The sequence below is a fragment of the Falco rusticolus genome, chromosome 3 (assembly GCF_015220075.1).
Source record: "Falco rusticolus isolate bFalRus1 chromosome 3, bFalRus1.pri, whole genome shotgun sequence".
NCBI lineage: Eukaryota > Metazoa > Chordata > Aves > Falconiformes > Falconidae > Falco > Falco rusticolus.
The window spans coordinates 51,657,561-51,671,483 of record NC_051189.1 but is presented as its reverse complement, the minus strand read 5'-3'; the positions used below and the strand labels follow the sequence as shown (position 1 = coordinate 51,671,483).

The window sequence follows — 13,923 nt, the reverse complement described above, 5'->3', positions numbered from 1 at the left end:
CCCGCAGCGCTGGCACAGTGCCAGGGCATGTGCTGCCTCTCACCAGCCTGGGGGGTCACCAGGAGCTGGGAGGGGACACAGCCGGGACAGCTGACCCCAACTGGCCAGAGGGATGTCCCAGACCATACGGCGCCATGTTCAGCATCTAAAGCTGTGGGAAGAAGGAAACAGGCGGATGTTCAGAGGGATGGTGTTTGCCTTCCCAAGTAACCACTACAGGAGCCCAGCTTTCCTGGAGGTGGCTGAACACCCACCTGCCCATGGGAAGTGGTAAATCAATGCCTTGTTTTGCTTTGCTTGACTGTGTGGCTTTTGCTTTACTTATTAAACTGTCTTTAACTCATGAGTTTTCTCACTTTTACTTTTCTGATCCTCTCCCCCATCCCACCAAGGGGGAGTGAGTGAGTGGCTGTGTGGGGCTGAGCTGCTGGCTGGGGTTAAACCACAACAGCACATTTTAAACTGATGTGTTTTCTGGGAGTTAATTCTGTTTTTTAAGTTTTGGTGTGAAAGCTACACTTCAGGTTTTGAAAAAAATTTCTTTATTACATATTATTTTTGTTTCGTATTGCACTGAGCAGTGCTGTCAAAACCTTACAATACATTCTAAAATATGAAAGACATGGAAATGATCGCTGCTTATATGTAGAAAACTTTTCCAAACATTAATAAAATTAATTCAGTGAAATACTATGATGAAGGCAGGATTTAAAAATGTGTGTAATATATTAGCAAAATAAAGTTTCTCCTTTTCTTGCATTATTACTTTTGCTATTTGCATAACTCAAGATTGCCATGTGAAATGTTTTGCATTATACCTGAAACAGTCTCTTTTCATTGTCCTTATTTCACAGTGTAACACAGTTACATACTGTGGGGTTCATGGAGTCCTAGCAAGGCTATTATGATCACCTTGTGTTCAATTAACAGTAGTGGGTCCTGGTCAGGAAAGGCTAAAATAATGTTAACCATGACCAGGCAGGCTGATGTCATGGCAAAAAGCTGAGATAAACTTACCCATATCTTACCCCAAAAGCACTTCTTATACCAAGAGTTCACAGCTCTAGTTCTCACTGATGGACATACATGTGTTGTTATTCTGCACACACTTTGCAGTTTCTGTTCTGCAAAGATTTTGAAAAACTTAATTCACCTTAATTAAGTTCATGGGTACCCCATGTGGTGTGAAATTTATTTTGTCTACTTACAAGACTGGAAACCAAAGTCTATTTTAAAGTCAACATTTTCAAACTTGTATCATTTCCTTCAGGCACACAAACCCAGGAATTTGAGAGCTCTTCTAAGTGGCTTCAGATTTTCAGAGATGTTTAATGCCCATCAACATACCTAAATCCTACTCACTTCATAGGCAGCAGCAGATGTACATCAACTCTAAAACTCAGGTCACTAATCCATAGTCTAAACTAACCATGAATACACAGGGCAAAATGCTGAGCCCAAGAGTTTATCAACTCACAAGTAATCAGTAGAAAAGACAGTAACAGACCTCAATACTCCTGAAAATGACCCCCAACTTTGCTCTTTTGCAACCTTGATAGCCTCATGTTAATGCAAAACACACAAATGAGAAATATTCTTCTTGTACATTGTTCTTCTTTACTAGCATATCCACCAATCTTGCATTGATGGATTTTCCTTATCTGGGCAGTTAGTAGAAGTTCATTCTACCAAGGCTGGCAAGCAAGAAAACAAGTCCCAACAACAACAGGTTTGCTCCACACTCTTTCCATTTTTTAAACAATGCAATAAGGCTCCCCTTCTGCATTAGCAAATGCAAAGAAACATAAAGAATGCAATGATGAAGTGGCAATTCTGTGGTTCTTAATGCATTTGGTGTAGTGTTACACATCAGAAAGAAAACTACAGGTGAACATGGTAATCTATTAAAAAAAAAAAAAGACTATGCAACTATACTTTCCTCTTAACTCAGAGCTACAATAAAACCACAATTCTGGATTATTAATTCTCTTTTAATATAGGCTATCACCATAGGTTTGAGTATGGAGAGAGCCAGGTGGCTCGTCAGAGCAGGGATCTCACAGACATGGGATGCCTTGCTCCTGCTTGAGCGCTGACCTTAAACGCAACAGCGCCAAACTGAACTTCAGGCATTTGCTCACTGAACTCAGGCATGAACAAAACCAGTAAGAAGACCAGCCCAGATCCAACAAGAGCAGATGGTGAATTTCAATCACATCCACACCCCTCATTACATCAAAGGACTTGAGAAACTGGAGGCCAACACACAGTGATACTGTCAAAACAAGTAGCAAGAATCTCAGAAAAAGAGGCTGTATTAACCTGCAGCAGAAACAAGAGGTTTAGATACCAACCTCAAGGTAACAGGCAACTGTCCCAATCAGCATTTTGGTAGCCAACCTTTTGTTAACAACTAAAGATGTAATTTAATCTTCAGAAACCAGGATGGTCCTTTGCAACCTTCTTCTTCTAAAAAGGTATCTGAAGGAGTGTTGTGTCCAACAAAACTGTAATGGAGATTTTAGTTGCAGTCTGCAAATCTGAACTGATGCTGCAGGCATCCATTTGCCTGTGACCGAGGACAGTGTTTTGCCATCACCAAACATTTGATGAGATCTTTGACAATTATCTTCCCTGCTCCTGGATAGGCATTTCAGTGCAACAAAAGTGTCATATGAAAACTGATTATTTCAATAGATTTTGGCTTACACAGTTGACTGCAAAGATAGCCATGATTAGCAACACGTTTAATAGAGAGAAATAATTATCCAGGAGTTTAAACCATGAACTTGATGAAAGCTGTAAGATACAATGTGAAATTTATCTTGGACGGAGAATTTTTGTGAGGTTTTGTTATCAAATAAAATGAACTACTGAACATCATAATCTGCAGGTGAATAGGCATCCAGAGTATCTTCCTAACCCTACAGCACTGCCAGGAAAAGGACCTGAGGTCTCACAGCCACCCAATCAAGTCCTGCAGATCAGACTTCTGATGGACCTCTGACCCACCATAAATATCTTTCTCCTTATGGGCAAAGTACAGACCTAAAAGGATATCTTGATTTTGTCAAAACCTAAAGCATGCTATAGCCTCTTGCAAATTACAACCAAGAAATTATTTAGTTCTTAGGTTCAAAATACATTCCCAAATATGCTGAATGTATGAATGTTTCTTTATGAATGGACTTTGTGACTCTTCTAAGGTACCTATTGCCGAAGGCACACTTGAAACAACGTGAAAAAACTTTCTATTAATAATTTACCTGAAAACCAGTCTTATCCTTCACTTCAGTGCCATGAAGATTTTGGTTTTCATCCTTCCATTCTCAACGTGGGCATGCTTAGCAGAAGGCCCCGCGGACAAGTCTTCATTTAATAATTTACCTGAAAACCAGTCTTATCCTTCACTTCAGTGCCATGAAGATTTTGGTTTTCGTCTTTTCATTCTCAACGTGGGCATGCTTAGCAGAAGGCCCCGAGGACAGGCCTTCATTGCAGCAAGCTCACCATAATGTTCAGTGAAGAGGTTCTGTGATGCCCAAGAGACACCTGCTCTCCTGCTCATTTAATGCATGCTGCTGACCACTGACAGACTGAAGTTTAGGAACATAAATACTAAGTTGGGAATGATTTGCTGAAGACATTGATTGTTGCCTTTGTCCTCTGAATCTACTAGATTTTTTTTTTTTTTTGTCCAAAGCATGTTTTTAAAATAAATACACAGAAAAAAAGGAGAGTCACTGTTTGCTCCAACAACAATCTTTCTTTTTGGTCTCTATCTAAAATGCAGAAAGCTAAGGGTAAGTGAATCTTTGTCTGACAGGCCACACTCAACTGTTGCCAAGTTACCTGACGAAGTTTCCTTTATTTCTACAGTTGCCAGATAATTTTCCATCCCCTGTACTAAAATAACTTACAATCTATCTGGAGCTCTGGATATCCAATTTTTCTTTATGAATCCGATCCCAGTGCTGTTACTATTTTAGAATGGCCTCTAAGTAAATCTTGAAGACTTAGGGTATTTTTTTCAGTTGGAAGATTTTTAAAGTGAATGTCCCTTCCTTCTGGGATAACAATCTCAGAACTAATACGTAGTTTAGGGGTGGGAAACTATCCTGAAGAGTGGCATCTACCATCAGCACTCCTTGGGGAGGAACACACAGGAATGTCCTTCTCACCTTTGTCTCCCTGTACTATCAGCTTATTCTTCATGTTGACAGGAGACTGGTGCAGTTCCCCAGAAAGATGCTCAGTAGCTTTCCCATGGAGTCCTGCCAAGGTTGCTGTATTTGTGCACCACACTGTTGCTCCTTATAGCTTGAGACAGGCTTTTAATAGATGTGTTGTCTATGTGAGATCATGAACAGTACTTCTATAGTGACAATATCTACACAAATAGATGATTTGAACATATCTTTAAATTCACTGAGATCTGAATGCTAAAGATATCCTTCCTAGCCCCACAGTGAGTATCTGAAGCATTTTAAGTGAGGAATTACTAGCAAAGCTTATATTGGTAAATGAAATCACAAAACCTCCTGTATCATGAATCTTATTGACAAAACTATGCAAACAACTGATCTTCCATATTGTTGGAAGTTCTGAAAAACCTTAAAAGATTTTTTTTTTTTCTCCTTAGTACTTTTAAAAATAGAACTACAGAAAATGTCAAAGCCAGATGCTTTTGCAATGTGCTTTCCCTTCCCCACTTTTTTTGTTTTGTTTTGTTTGGTTTAGGCAGAGATGGCAAGATGGAAATGTTTATAGAGTGCTTTGGGGTGGTCAAATCCTCATTTTTCTCCTAAGACATTTCAATCAACTCTTCTTTTGATTTTCAGACTGCGAAAAGTCAAGAAGGTCCTTTTTTTGTTTGATTCTATATCAGATGTCCATGGTGATAGGAGTTCTTTGCATCAGAGGCTGTGTTCACCCCAGCTGAGCCTCCTTTTCCCTAGGAAGCCGAGAAGAAGAAACAACAACTTGCTGCTGTCTTACCCAAGCTATGACTGGTTAACTTTTCCACAGCTTTTTTTTTTTTTTTTTCCTGAAAGGAGCAGCAGTCAGGGAAGGCAGTAAGAACCAACAGTGGCACCAACTTCTATTTACTTCCAGCTTCATCGCAAACAGTCTGCTTCCATTGAACTTGGCAGCTGATAATATTTGCTCAAAGTTTATTGTCTGCTTTCCAAGAATACAGCAAGAAGCACTGACTACTAAGTACTAGGGATGACAGTCTTTAAAGAATATTTCAAGGAGACAGCAAATATAAGAAATTATGCCAGGAAGTATCTACTAATGGGTTTCAACTTCCCATATTCCTTAATTTCTTCGGATGATCCTTTGGTAAAACTGTAATACCAGACAGGATCTGTTTCAAGAAAATCAGTAACAGAGATACTTGCAGAGCAGTGGAGTCCAACTCAAAACTTTCATTCAGGATTCCTATTAACTCCCCTGCTCAATCTTTTCAGGCCATGCTGTGCTAAGGATAATAAGAAACTTTGCTCTGATTTAGAAAACTGCTCTGATTTTTAAAACACAGGAGCTGTTTGAAAAGATAAAATGGTGTTTTTACAGATTACAAGGATTTTTTCCATAATGTGAGTTTAACAGAACCAAATCTTTTTTCCTGGCAAACTATTTCCTGTTGATGTTGTGTTCTACATTTGCTCTCCTTACTCCCTTGCCCTCAAGCCTCACTGTACTTTCTCCTCAAGTACGAATCCAAACAATTACACCATCACAGCTCTGTTCCACTCACTGCTCAGCAGTTACAGACTCAGAACCTCCACATTCTTCTGCTATAAGGAAAAAACCATAGTCACCCCAGGCCACAACACACCTTCAGAAACCTTCTCCTTTCTGTCTCCTCTCTCCACATGAAGGGGATGCACATCAGGCAAAGAGTGAACAGAAAAGCCTCAGACAGGGCATAGAGGTGGCCAAGACAGGTGTGTGCGATGCCCACCATGATCCTACGGCACTCCATTTGTAAGAGATACTCTTACGTATAAATCATACCAGGAGGACTTTGAGAGGGAAATTACTCATCTAAGAGGCTCTGCATGACCTGTGACCTAAGTTCTCCCTGGACAATCCTGGATTGTGTTGCTAAAGCATGCGCAAGAACAGCACAGGACCTCATGGGAGACACCTCCATTTTTGTAGGTACCTACAGGAGTTGTAAATGAGCTGTACAGACTGTTGCGGGTGGTGGAAAGGGGCATTTTTGCTGAAGTACAGCATTTGAGGATGAAGTTCCCATTTTCCCAGGCACTTTGTCCTCAGTTTGAGCGGCTTACTAAAACTATTTTTTTTTAAACTTTATTTTCCCTCTAGAACAACGTAGCTTGAAATCCAGTGAAAAATTTTCCCCCTTGGAAAAAGAGTTTGGACATGCAGATGCAGATATTTGGAGCTGCTTCAAGTGCTACAAGGGCCAGGGTGACAGAAAGCCAAGGAGCATCACAGACCAACCAGCTTCAGCAGCCTCTGGAGATCCAAGCTGAGAGGTCTGGAGCAGTCCACAGTGGTCTGCATGAGGTATGGAGCCTGGTGGAAGAGGCACTGAGGGGCCAGGAGCCATGGCAGCAGAGGATTCAAGAGAAGCGACAGGTAGAGGTGAAGCTCAGGTAGACTGGATCTGGGGAGGAGCCCTATCTGGCAGAGGGGCCTGGAAGCAAGGAGGAGCTTATGAGGCAGACTAGGTAAGGGAAAATGAGTAGTTTGGACATTCAAAAGGCTTTCAGGTGGGGACTTTGAGAAACAACTTCTGGAGCAAGAAGTGGCAGGAGACAGGGAAGGAGCTAGAGATATTGGGACTATGTGTTGCCCAAGGACATAAACCAGAAGCAGCTGCCAATTCACAAAGGAGACTACCCCAACTGGTACCTCTGATCAGGACACTGGCTGGCAAGGGAAGGGGAGATACCTGCACGTGACACTTGGCATCCTTTCTTCATCTATAGCTGTTGGAAAGACAGTTGCCCATAAGAAAGGCCATTAAATGCTCTTCATAAATTATGCTTCCCCTAATGAGTACTACAGCTGGGCCAAGTAATTGGCTATCACCTATGCCACCAGAGCTCTCAAGGATTTTACCAGCCAGGACACGTGCGTCTTTTAAGAAGGCTCCCAAGGACTGTGCTGACCCACAACAGTCCATTTAGGACAACCGTGCTGCCTCTGACCATAGCTTGAGCTCTAGGCCTTCCTCCCGCTTGGATACTTGACAACGCTCCACTCACACTTCAGCACTAGCCTGTCTCCAAAGGCAAATGAATGCACACAAGGCAAGTAAGGCAAGTAGGTGAGACTAACTAGGATTAAACTGACTACAGGTCTGTGGTTCAGCTCCCCCCAGTCTCTAATGTGTCAGTCTCCCTTCTGCAGCTCAGCTGAGAGAGTCCTGGCACAGGCACAATTTCCTGATATTAATTCAGGCATGTAAAACCTGATCCAAAGCCACTAAAATAAACCAGGGCTTCACAATCACTTCATCCACACCATAATGTAAATGTTAATAATCCACATACATTTTAAGGTATGTTTTTTATCCTGACGTTAATTTGGGGTCTGAAATACTTCTCACTTGCAATTAACCATGAGTATGAATATTAGTTAAAAATCCAGGTATTGGTGTCAGGATCACAAAGGCACAGGCAGTTGGCCATTACCAGAACACACAACAATGTATTTCAGTGAAAAACACACAATTTTTTTTACAACCACCAAACGTGCCCTACTGAGATCCTACAAAAATCTCAGTAGAAAAAGAAGTCAAATTGAACTACAGTCTGTGAGATTTGTAGACACACAGTGTATTCAAGAAGGAAATAATTTAATTGCCAAGGAATATAACCAGTTTCTTGAAATTTTTAATTTCCTCCATAGAAGTAAAACAGACTGGGTAGACATGCCTTCCACATAGATGTTAGCATCTCACTCTGTTCAGCACTTCATATTTTCCTTCTTCATCAACAGTTACCACCTCCCTACTGAGTGAAAACTGGACATATAATCTTCATAACTTCTCACTGTTTAATTTGCTGACACTTTCACTAATATTACCTAACGCCAAGCAGCCTGGATGACAACCTCTCTCTGCTGAAATTAAAACCAAAAACCTACATTAGATGCAGAAGGACCAGAATCTGCACTTCTAATCTCCCCAAGGTCTAGTATTCCAGGGAAAAAAAAAGTACAGAAAAACACCTGGGTCTGTACATGCTGGGACTTCACTGAACCCAGAAAACAGCATGGTCAGGCTTAGCCGTCTTACCTCTTTGTCTTTTTATTTTCCTCCTTTCTCTTTTACTCTGTAATTCTGTATTTCCTGCCTACAGCTTTTCCCATCTCAGGTCAGTTGGTTGATCCCCATCCATTTTTCCTCCCCCACATCTGAAATAGCTTTTCTAGAAACTTAAATATTCAGCTGTATTGACAACAGATGCTGTTTCCCTGTTTCTGCCAAGAATTAAGGATTTTTCTTTTGTTTCACTCCCTCTCCTTTTTTTATCTGTCAGGGTCTTTTTTTTTTTTTCCCCCCCTCACCTCCTTTGCTGTCTGGTATCCTATTTTTTTCACTCCTCTCTCTTTCAAACTGTTTTCTTCCCCCCTTTCCCTCATTTGTACTTTCTTGCTTCTGCTACTTAGGTCCTGTTTCTCCCCTGGGGCACCTCAATTCCTTTATTTTTCTGCATTTCCCCCTCTCTCCTAGCCTTACTTTCCTCACTCCCATCTGCCTTCAGGTACCTGATGCAGCTGCACAGACATCTAACTGCTGCTCTGCCTGCAAATCCTGGAAGGAGCTGACCAGCCCAAATGCCCATTGATGTCGAGAGGAGCTGCATGTGTCCTGCAGTAGAGGAGCAACCGCCAGGTGGTTAAGGGGCTGCCTCTTCCCACCCAGCCTGCTTTCCATGTCTGTCTGGAACTGAAGTCATTGTAAATAGTTACAGGCGAGTGAAACCATAAAATCATGGCAATGTTCTATAAAAAGGCAACAATATTTAGGTAAAACATTTAATAATAAGCCCCTTAATTTAAATATTTTTTCTACAATGCTCCATTCCCTGTCTACAGCTATACTGTGCATTAGCACAAGCAAAATTGAAGTTAAAAGCTCGGCATTTCATAGCAGTGATGTGTTTTTAACCATTTTCATTGTGGCAAGTAAACATGGAAGCAATAACAATTCTCACTAGCTCACTCATCTTTAAAAGTGAAATCCTTTCCAGCAACATGGTAATGCTCTAACCCAGAAGTTTTTAAAATTTGAAAACACATACTGTATTATATAAAATATATTACACAATAAAGCACAGAGACATTTTAATCAACACAATACTCCAGTGAAGTCCCAAGAGTCAAATAAATAACGCAAAGATGAACATTCCTCTAGCTAAATGTATTTTCTTTCGCGAACTACAGAAAACATGACACAGCACAGTTACCTGTGTCTCTCAGAGACACATCATTTAAGCCTAATGGTCAGGGTCACCATAGTGAGCCCAACCCTCTCCATCCTGAAATCAACTGGGATTTTTCCTACTGATGTCAAAACTGGCTGTGCCTCAAGAGGCTTCAATAGCGGCTTGCGTGCTGAGGCCCTGCTATAGGTGAGATTCACAGCGTCAACAGAATTACTAACTTTGCTTAGAGCTGAGCACCTGATCAAATGCCCGATCAGAGCCAAAACACCCACCCCCTGTGGTAAAGTCCTAAACCTCACAGTGTACAGCAAGGTTCACAAGTCAGGAACGTCATTTCTCAACTTCTTAAACAATGATCGTTTAGTTGCTGTACTTTGAAAAATAATTTCACAAAATTGCATGAGGGCGTTCAAGTGTTACCTTCTCTCAGGATATTTCACAAAAGAAAAAAAAACAACAACCACAAACAAAACCCTGCTCTCCCTGAAGGTAAACAGCATTTCTCACTGCAGCACAAAAGACAAGCGGGGTCCCTACCAGCCCCAGCACCACTTGCGCTGCAGGATCTCCATTTGTACCACAAACTTCATAAATAACTCTGCTCACAGCACACAGTCTGGCTCTTATGATCCCAAATCGTTTTCCTCCAGCCCTAACAACAGCAAAACCTTGTGTTTGCCAGAAAAGTGAGTACATGTGATGTACCACATAAAGAACAAGCTTAAAGAAACAACCAGAGCTACCTTTAGTTACATTTCAGAGGAGAACCACCACATTTCAAGCTTCCCATTATACTCATTTTCTTTAAGTAATCTAAGTAGTCCCAATTACAAAGTAGTGCAAAGTGGCAGTGCACATATGGACATGTACATACGTATGTGTACACTCTTTTTTAAAAAAGCAGCGTGTTACAAAAAACCAATCTTTTTTTAAAAAAATGCATAAAACTTATTGGAAAGTTCTAATTCTGAGTACAATTCTAATTTCAATACACAGTAAGCAGCTGGCTATGCCACTGTGCTGCCTGTATTTCCCACTTACCCATACTGTACTGCACAAGAGGAACAGTTAATCTCTTCCTAAGGACATACGAATCTTTTGTGAATGACCTTTCATTAAATTTTAAATTCCAAGTTACCAAGATCACCATTGCTCACAGAAATGGTAATCAATTTTTAAAGTCCTTTTCTGTGTAATAATTTTTATGTATTTGCACACATATTTTACTATGACTTTCAAGATTTCCTTCTGCAAATTAGTAACTTAAGGAAACCTTTGCAGATTTTCTTCCTTAGAATAAAATTTTACTGAATGAATGTCAACCTGTTAAAATTGCAATTTTACAGAAATTACAACTAACAGGGAGGCCAAGTCTGGAAATCTCTATAGTCTTGGGTATGTTTCTTTTGTTTCTTCATTCATGCTTAAGGCGGCGTTTGTACACTTAGGCAGCCTGATGAAATCTTAAAAGTGATTAAGATTCAAAGGTGTGCCTTTGTGACCTTTATGAATTGCCAGGAATATTATCCAAGACCCCAAATGAAAATATACCAATTGCATTCTGTATCCCAGAGCATTTCAACGTCTTCAGCATTTTAACACTTTGAGTAAGTTCTAATACCTGCTGACAAATAAGAGAAAACTAAATGGTTTTGCTCCATTTCACCACCACCAAAGAACCCAATCAAAGGAAGCCAGTTACAATGCTGTCATTAAACACATTTTAAAGTTGAGGTGATGGTACGTTTTCACCCACTGTGGTTAAGGGCATCCAAAATACCACTCTCCACACAGACATGCGGACCTACTACAAATAAAAAATGTGGTGTTTGTGGCATTTGGAGTCCCCTGTAAGTCTTTAAGTAATCACAACTTAGAATCTAATCTAGGTCTAGTTAAAGTGTGATCCTTTTGTGTACGCTCCCGCTTACAGGGAAAGCCAGCTCCCAGCACCAGGAGTATCAGATTCTTGCAGCATCCATGACACTTGTAAGCATTCAGTGGTCAGAACACCACTACATATCCTTCAAATGACATGGACCACTGAAGCTGGAAGGTATCTTCACTGAACCAAACCGGCTGGTATCTCAGCAATCCACAAGGACATGAGCCCTAGCATACCCCTGGCAGCGTGCAGAATCTCGACTGAGAAGGAGGTGGGTTTTGCATTTTTGAAAGTCAACAGTTTTGAATATTGAAATGTGAGGGGTCCGCACCAGCTACAACAGAGGCATCTCAAAAATACTTCACACTGCAAAATGCTGGTATGTGTTTTTTGCTGTAAGATTTTGGAGTTAGAATCAGACAACAAGGTGATAAGCACAACAAAACACTAACAGAGCGAGCTAGCCAGAGATAATAAAAGAAGGCACAGCATTCCCGAAGTTAAATCATTAGGGTACCCATTACATGAAGATATAAAGAATCCTCTGCATTAATGTTAACAGAGCATATTATCTAAAATATTTAATAATGTACCAGTTTTTCTTGCTGTCATTCAAGTAATTAATAATATCCACGTATTAGTTCTAAGAAGCTGAATAAATACAAAGTGTGCTTTGATTTCTGCGCTACTGTGCTACTGTACAATAATACCACTGGAAGATGGTATTATCTTCCCATTTTTGAATGAAATTAAGTATAAACATATGTTTTAAACGGAGAAAAATAAAACATCCCCTTCATTTTGGGTATATTTACTGCTCATTAAATTACATAGCATGCTTTCGGTTCCTAACACCAAACTCGTATTGTCAATCTTTGACATCATGATTCATTATCTCATTAAATAAAAATAACTGGCAGATCATAGATGTGAGGACTATGAAGTCCCAAGTTTCCATGGTCAATGTGGACACCACTCCAACATCAGCAATACCGGGGTGTATGTGGGTAACGCAGTTATTTACGAAAATAATCGATTCGATTTAGGACTCCGAGTGTTACAGCTTAAAACGCCCCGAAGATGCAACACCTTGTTAAGGAGTAACATCGCGGGGGAAAAAATAAATAAATACGGCCTGTAGTAAATAATCACAACAGGTTCCGACGCGCGGGCTCCACTCGGGCGGCGGAGCCGCACATCCACGCGTCGCCCCCACGGACCCGGCGCGATGGCGGGGGCACCCGCGGCCGGCGCCAGCACCGGCGGGAGCCCAGCAGCGGGGCGGGCACGGCCTCCCCGGGCGGCCAGCCCAGGCACCCACGCCGCGGCCCGCACCCGCCCGCCCCGCCGGCCCCCGAGGAGGCCTCCCGCCCTCGGCCGCGGCCTCCGCCCCCGCCGCTGCCCTGCCAGGGTCCGGCCCCCGACGCCTGGCGCCGCAGGGCCGGCCCTGCCCGCGCCGACTCGCCGCGGGACTGCCTCCCCCCGCGCCGCTGGGCGGCCGGCCGGGCGCCCCCCGCCCTCCCCTGCTCCCGGCCGCAGCGGCCCCGCCGGGCCAAGGGGAGGGGACGAGAAGTTTGGTGGTGCTGGGGGCGGGCAGCTCGGCCCCGCCACCGCCCTCCAGCCGCCGCCGCGGGCGGGCTCCCGTCGCCCGGCCCGGCCGCGGCCGCAGCCGCCGCGCCGCCCCCTGCCCGGCCGCAGGGCGCCCGGCCCGGCCCCCGCGGGATCCCTGCCCGTCGCCGCCTCGGCTCCGCGCCCTGCGGGGTCTCCCCCCCGCTCGACCTCCCGCGGGCAGCGGCCGCCGCCGAGGGGGCGTCTGTGAGGGAAGCCCCCCCCGCCCCCCGGCGCCCCCCTCACCTGCTGGCCAGGCTCTGCCGGCAGTGCTGCCTGAAGGGCATCAGGTGGTAGTTCATGGCGTCCAGCAGCAGCTTCTGGCAGACGGGGTCGGTGCGCATGAAATCCACCGACTGGACCCGCTCCACCAGCTCCGGCGCCGGGATGAGGGCGAAGCGGAGGCGCTTCATCAGGTCCGGGGCGTACTGCATGCGGGTCTCCCGGTCGTGCTCCAGCCACAGCACGGACATCTGGAAGAGCGCCAGCTCCGACTCGACGGGGGGGGGCAGCGAGTCGAGCAGGGCGCGCATCTCCTCGAAGTTGAGCAGCAGCACGTCCTCCACCAGGTACTTGTTGGCCAGCTTCTTGGTCTCCTCCAGGCCGTGTAGGGCGGCGATCTTGCACACCTGCTTGTAGTTCTGCACCGAGATCTGGTCGTTGAGGAACTGCACGCACAGCTTGGTGACCTGCGGGATGTGCAGGATCTTGCTGACCGACAGCACCTCCTCCACCGTGTCCAGCGACAGGGTCACGTTGGCCGTGTACAGGTACTCCAGCACCAGCCGCAGCCCGATGGATGAGCAGCCCTGCAGCACCAGGTTGTTGATGGCCCGCGGGCTGGCCAGCAGCTTGTCCTCCGGGGAAGAGGACGGGGTGCCAGGCTCCTCCTGCGGCTGCGGCGGCGGCGGCTCCTTCGGCGGGCCCCCCAGCCCGTCCTGGGCGCCGGGCCCCAGCCCCAGGGCGTGGGGGTGCCCGCCGCTCCCGCCGCCG

The 13,923-nt window shown here is 44.3% G+C and overlaps 1 protein-coding gene across 1 annotated transcript in view; it reads right to left on the bottom strand.

Moving 5' to 3' along the window:
• The window catches only part of KLHL14 (kelch like family member 14), a 65,173-nt gene that overhangs the window by 49,320 nt on the left and 1,930 nt on the right, over positions 1–13,923 (bottom strand). Inside the window, exon 2 of the mRNA XM_037381167.1 lies at positions 13,177–13,923. This exon is cut by the window's right edge and continues 236 nt beyond it. Within this exon, the coding sequence (XP_037237064.1) occupies positions 13,177–13,923 (747 nt within the window). The remainder of the gene's footprint in view (positions 1–13,176) is intronic.